Source organism: Xenopus tropicalis, chromosome 5, assembly GCF_000004195.4.
Source record: "Xenopus tropicalis strain Nigerian chromosome 5, UCB_Xtro_10.0, whole genome shotgun sequence".
In the NCBI taxonomy this organism is placed as follows: domain Eukaryota; kingdom Metazoa; phylum Chordata; class Amphibia; order Anura; family Pipidae; genus Xenopus; species Xenopus tropicalis.
Window position 1 is genome coordinate 117,326,401 of NC_030681.2, and position 6,676 is coordinate 117,333,076.

General features: G+C 44.4%; 1 protein-coding gene across 1 annotated transcript; it reads right to left on the bottom strand.

The window, feature by feature from the left end:
* Positions 1–1,653: 1,653 nt before the first annotated feature.
* Positions 1,654–5,758, bottom strand: p2ry1 (purinergic receptor P2Y, G-protein coupled, 1). The gene is made up of 2 exons (NM_001102752.1): positions 5,719–5,758; positions 1,654–4,419 (listed from the first exon to the last, which is right to left on the bottom strand). Exon 2 carries the CDS (start codon positions 4,355–4,357, stop codon positions 3,272–3,274), a length of 1,086 nt encoding a protein of 361 aa, NP_001096222.1. The 5' UTR covers positions 4,358–4,419; positions 5,719–5,758; the 3' UTR covers positions 1,654–3,271.
* Positions 5,759–6,676: the final 918 nt, after the last annotated feature.

The window sequence follows — 6,676 nt, forward strand, 5'->3', positions numbered from 1 at the left end:
ATTGATAGAAATCTAGCATAGCATAGCAGGCTCTCTTCAAAAACCAGGCTTAAATCTACAGTCCTAGTCGAAGAGACTTGTGCAAAAAATGCTTTTACTTCCCCTAATGTGAGGATAAAGAAGATGTTCAAAGCGAAAAGGCCGCCACACAGTAGCACCCACCATAGTTCCTTATAATGAGAAAACTGGCTTAGAAAATTAAAAGATGTAAAAAGCAAAAAACACATACAAAATGTAAAAACTGCACTATTTAACAAAATCAGTAGCTAATTGGCATCGTATGCAAATATTTCATTCAGGGCTGTTGCTGAGCTGTTTAACATATTAGGGCAGAGGTTGCCAGACTTCTTGGGTTCAAGCCCCTCTTTCATATAGTTAGTTTGCTGCAGTCCCAGTAATGTCCATGATCTCAAAGTAACAACTGTCCCATCTTCAACACATTGCCCCTCTGTGGGGGAGCAGCCCTACAACATGGGAAACTGAATATCAGAGCAATGGTGGCCACACATGGGCCAATAACCTGCCAACTCGCTCTGGAGGGATAGAGTCGACAGGTTTTATTCGCTTCAGGCTATGGGGCTGTCCCAGCAGGGTAGGGCAATGTATAGAAGATGGGCCAGGTGCCACTTTCAGGTCATGGATATTACTGTCTTGCTAGACTGGTACCTGGATAAAAATCATTCAGATGTCTATTGGGCAGGTTAAAAAGGCCACATTGCTGCACTGATGTGGTTCTTACAACAGGTTTCCCTTGGTCCTCAATGTGATCCTATTACTGGCGACAATCAAATCATCAAAATTTGGCCTGGCACAACGGTGGACAAACTGGGTAAAAATCTACTTCATTGGAGACCTCCTCGAACAAGCAGGTTTTACAGTGTATACTTAGCCTAAGTTGATTATAAAGAAAACAGTGAGGCATTTTCAGAATATCAATATATACATTGCTATTATGTATGTTAAATGATAAAAAAATAACTGCAAAAAAAAGAAAAAGCAAAAAAAACAAAACAAAAAAAAAAGTCTCACAATATACATTGGCTACTGCATTAGCACAAATAACCCATTTCTTGCTTCAGTAAGCTTTAGGAACCTTGCTGGCAATCAGCTGGCTCATCATATTAAATGGTGAGTTTCAGCAGCACAGACCAGGGGCAATATCACAATGTACCAAATGAGTTTATTTTACCTTGACTAGAGATGCAGAAATATGAATGAACCCTTTGCTGCTGCTGTCAGGCACATTTAGTCTGCAGAGCAGGTAAATAACAGAAGGGGACTAAATGGGAATGACAGCTTTAATATGACATGAATGAGAGGAACCTCCCTGCAAATAATTTGCACGCATATATTCCTATAATGGTGTGCACTGGGTCATGCAGCTCGCAGACCTCCAGATGTCAAATTGCAATTCTCAGTGTCTGACCACCAGCCAAGTAGCCTAGACTAAGTGGAACAATGGGATTTGAAGTTCAACGCTAGCTTGATGACAATACATTGCCCATTCCTGGCATATAGCATATACATGTTAACACACAGACTGCTAAATATATTCCCCAAATGAATACAGTTCAATATATATGCTTGCTGGATGAACCAATGATTCCCCCTGACATCGTTTTCTGGACGATTAAGAATATTAAATACAGCAGATAATATTTTAGAGTTTTATTGGATCTCTTTCAGGTTTAAATGGCTAAGTACAACACCAGACACACTTGTGTAGCTTTGCTGTTCCCTTGTAAAGGTGCTAGTGTCTAATACCATGCTGTACACACACTGTACACCTACATGCACACATCACAGCGCCGTACGGCAATGGACAACCCTTTGATTGTGATAGTTAAATACATTTAGTGGCATCTACTAGTCGATATCCGTTACAAAACCTGAGAAGCTTTTTTAAAGTCAAGTAACACTGTCTCCATAGGCAAAAATCAATTAAATGGCACTGTTAAATCACAAATAAAAACTGATTTACTGAACTATATTAAATTACAATAGTACAAAAATAAAACATTTTTTCGTTTCCACAGGAGCTTTAAAACACATACTAAATGCAAAAAAGGTCCACAGTACATTGAACATGTATATCACATATGTATCCCTTCATATTCATTTGACAAGATATCGGATATCATGCCCCACATCAAGAAAATGTAACGTTAGGTAAGTAGGAGCTGGGCGAACTCTTCAGCCCTATTTCAAGACGTAATATACTTTGTGTATTTGTTCAGGAGAGGGATCAGAACTGAAAAAAAATATATAGAATGAATAAAAAAAAGGAAAGTGCATTGCTATAGCACGTGGCGCCTGAATGGAACCAAGCTGAACACTTAGCCTGCATTAATGGACAGCAAGTAGCTAATCATCTAGCAATAGCTAACTAGTAGGCTTTTTAGCCAAGGAAGGGTTGTTCATTTATTAGCTTTCCCCAGTGATAAGGCCCTTAATGATCAGATTTCTCTATGTTTAAAAAAAAGTTACTAAAGAACTCCTTTTGCTGTGTAATAGTTACAGAACCCAAAAGCTCAATCTACACAAGATGAAAGGGTAAGTAAAAGAAATAAAAAGCAGTCTACTGCTCGCAATAGACACGGGAGGGGGAGAAAATCTATTTCATCTTTTCTGTTAACCCAATGTACTGGATTTGGGCTCAAAAATATTTCATTATGTTCTTCTACTTTTACTGACACAGCTACATAACAAGATTGACAGCTATATAAAGGGGTACTTCCCAGCCCAGCCCTCTCTGTGTATAGAGAGCTTGTTGAACATATACCTCTAGCGCAATAATACTCAATGGATGTCCCTCCTGGGGGGATCACAGATAGGTCTACTGCTAAGCCGAACTGATGCACAATAAAAGCAGCTGGTTAAGTAATACTTTAGAATATCTTGAAACAGCACATTAGCACTCGTTGAGATACATTCCTTCACCATGTTAGCTGCAGTTAATCCTTATTCACAGTAGTTTCTGGAATAATTAGTAAAAGTAAAAAATACCATGGTTTAGATGTGTAGATAGCCAACACACACGCACACACACACATACAGATAGAACATCCTTTTTGTTCTTCTCCAATCTCCTCCCAAAACAAATGTCTGTCATACAGTATAACGATGGTCAGCTCCCTTTAACCAAAACGGCAGTGGTTCTTGCCTGATCTGTTCAGTATTTTAATTAACCCGTAAGCACCATCACAGGGAACATCTATGAACGGATGCTTTCGAACAGTTGGCCGTCACGGTCAACTCTGACCTTTCATCTTCACAAGCTTGTGTCCCCATTCTGCTTGTACTCTGATAAAATGTTGAGAGTCATCTCTTCACTTTTAGATTGCACATTAGCCTCACTTCTCCTGGATGCTTTCCTGGTCGCCCTGGAAAGCTTCCTCCGAAAGGTATCTCCTGCCAAGAAGTATAGGATTGGGTCTACACAGCTATTGAGGCTAGCAAGACCCCTAGTCACTTGATAGGTGGCATACACCCTGTCATTGAAGTTACACATCTCAGGAGACTGAAAATCCAGCCTGGCTCTTAAATTTAGATTCTTCATCACATGGAAAGGAAGGTAGGAGACAGCAAAGACAGTCAAGACAATAATAACCAGATAAATAGATTTCTTTCTTAGGGGGGCATTGTTCATGTCTTTGTAAATCAGAGCTCTGACGATTAATCCGTAACAGCCCAGAATTAAAATGAAGGGAATGCAGAATCCAAAGACGGTGGTGCACATGCTGTAGATGAAGTAGCTTCTCAGGTACTCATCGGAAGATGTATCAAAGCAGGTGATGGTCTTGTTTTTCCTGATCCCAGTGCCGGAGAAGAAAAGGATGGGAGAAATACCGGCTATGACAATGAACCAGACCAGTGCACTTATGTAGATGGAATTCTTCTTCTTCAGCCTCCCAAGTGACTTAAGTGGATGTACAACCCCTGTGTACCGGTGCACGCTGATGCAAGTCAAGAACAAGATGCTGCCATAAAGATTAACGTGGAAAATAAAGCGCTGCAGTTTGCACAAGGCATCCCCAAATATCCAGTCTGTTTTATTGAAATAATAAAATATCAGGGCTGGGAGAGACAGGACATAAAGGAAATCCGCCAGGGCCAGGTTAAACATGTAGACTGAGATACTGCTCCATGGTTTCATATGAAAAATGAACATCCATATGGCCACACTGTTCCCAATGAATCCTGTGATACAGACTACAATATAGACGGCAGGGAGGTAATAGAACTGAAAGCCTGTCTTTGTCAGAGAGCATTTTGTCACATTCCCAGCTGATGAGCCACTTGCCAGCAAAGTGCTTTGAGTAACATTCAAAAGAGCTGAGAGAAAGACTTCTGTCATGATCTTTTCAAGTCAAAAACAGGCAGGGAGAGGAAAACAACACGGCTGGTGGCTGCAATCATCTAAAAATGGGGAACAAAAAGAGGCAAGAAGGAGCTGACAGTCATTTCTTCAACAGTTAAATGGTTAGTGCAAGGTTTTAAAATCTCTTGCTGGACTACAATTCCCAGCAACCCTCTGACAGACGAGGGTGTCCGGTGATTGTGGGAACTGTAGCTAAGCAACAGTAGAAAGAATGTGTTAGAGCAATGCAGTATTACAAGCCCTATAGTGATAGGGATACTATTTATAAGTGATGGTATTTTTCATTCATTTTTTTTAAAGTACAACATTGAACTGATTTTTTTGCCTCTGCATTTCACATTTTTCAATTCATACTCAAGTAGAGTTGCCATATTGCTTGCCTCTTGCATTTTCATTAGGCATTTTCCTTAGACTTCAAGAAAGCAGCAGAAAATATGCATGGCCACTAGGGGAGCTCTTGCTATGACAGGCTGTACAGCAGCAAGGCAGCCCTTTGTGAAGTATAAAATACATTCAGAGAAGCAACTGCATAAGCAAAAGGGGATCTGTGTGCCCCCTAAACCAAAAGGGGATCTGTGTGCCCCCTAATGCAAAAGGGATCTGTGTGCCCCCTAAACCAAAAGGGGATCTGTGTGCCCCCTAATGCAAAAGGGATCTGTGTGCCCCCTAAACCAAAAGGGGATCTGTGTGCCCCCTAAACCAAAAGGGGATCTGTGTGCCCCCTAAACCAAAAGGGGATCTGTGTGCCCCCTAAACCAAAAAGGGATCTGTGTGCCCCCTAAACCAAAAGGGGATCTGTGTGCCCCCAAAGGGGATCTGTGTGCCCCCTAATGCAAAAGGGATCTGTGTGCCCCCTAAAACAAAAGGGGATCTGTGTGCCCCCTAAAATAAAAGGGGATCTGTGTGCCCCCTAACGCAAAAGGGATCTGTGTGCCCCCTAAAGCAAAAGGGGATCTGTGTGCCCCCTAATGCAAAAGGGATCTGTGTGCCCCCTAAAGCAAAAGGGATCTGTGTGCCCCCTAAAGCAAAAGGGATCTGTGTGCCCCCTAAAGCAAAAGGGATCTGTGTGCCCCCTAATGCAAAAGGGATGTGTGTGCCCCCTAAAGCAGAAGGCACAGGGTCATGCAGAGGGGATGTAGGGAAGTCCCCCCTCAGTGACTGGCGCAACATGGGCACAGTATCACTAGGCGCAACATGGGCACAGTATCACTAGGCGCAACATGGGCACAGTATCACTAGGCGCAAAGTGCAGGATCATACAATAAACTTCCACCCACAATGAGAGCCCGGGCGTGAGCAGCACATTCCCCACTACCAGACTATACCATGTGCCTTACCTCCCAGCGCAGCCCCTGCGATCCCGGCTCCCAATCTGCCTCCCAAAACTCATCTCAGCAAGACGCACAGTCGCACCAGGAAAGTTGCATTGTCTGTCAGAAGCCTTGAGCGCTCGCACAGTGTGCCTGCCCGCATTGATTACAGCACACACAACTACTCGCAAGTGCAGCCTCAGCTCCTCCGGAGACTGCGAGCCAGTGAGAATGAGGAGGGAGGCGGCAGGGAGAGCTGGTAGGAGGGAGCAGAGTCCAACCTTCCTTGCAAAGAACTTGTCACATGGAGCAGGCGTGTCCTCCCAGCTCATCCCTCTAAAACAACATGCGTTCTGATAAGGAGAGATCTGTGTGAAATTGGGGAGGGGGATGTTTCCCGCAGGCTTCCGCTGGTCAGCTCCTCTCCTGCTGCTCTGGGGCCCCTCCTGCACCAACTTCAGCCTAATCTGCTGCTCTGGGGCCCCTCCTGCACCAACTTCAGCCTAATCTGCTGCTCTGGGGCCCCTCCTGCACCAACTTCAGCCTGATCTGCTGCTCTGGGGTCCCACTTGCACCAACTTCAGCCTGATCTGCTGCTCTGGGGTCCCACTTGCACCAACTTCAGCCTAATCTGCTGCTCTGGGGTCCCTCCTGCACCAACTTCAGCCTAATCTGCTGCTCTGGGGTCCCACTTGCACCAACTTCAGCCTAATCTGCTGCTCTGGGGTCCCACTTGCACCAACTTCAGCCTAATCTGCTGCTCTGGGGCCCCTCCTGCACCAACTTCAGCCTAATCTGCTGCTCTGGGGTCCCTCCTGCACCAACTTCAGCCTAATCTGCTGCTCTAGGGTCCCTCCTGCACCAACTTCAGCCTAATCTGCTGCTCTGGGGTCCCTCCTGCACCAACTTCAGCCTAATCTGCTGCTCTGGGGTCCCTCCTGCACCAACTTCAGCCTGATCTGCTGCTCTGGGGTCCCTCCTGCAC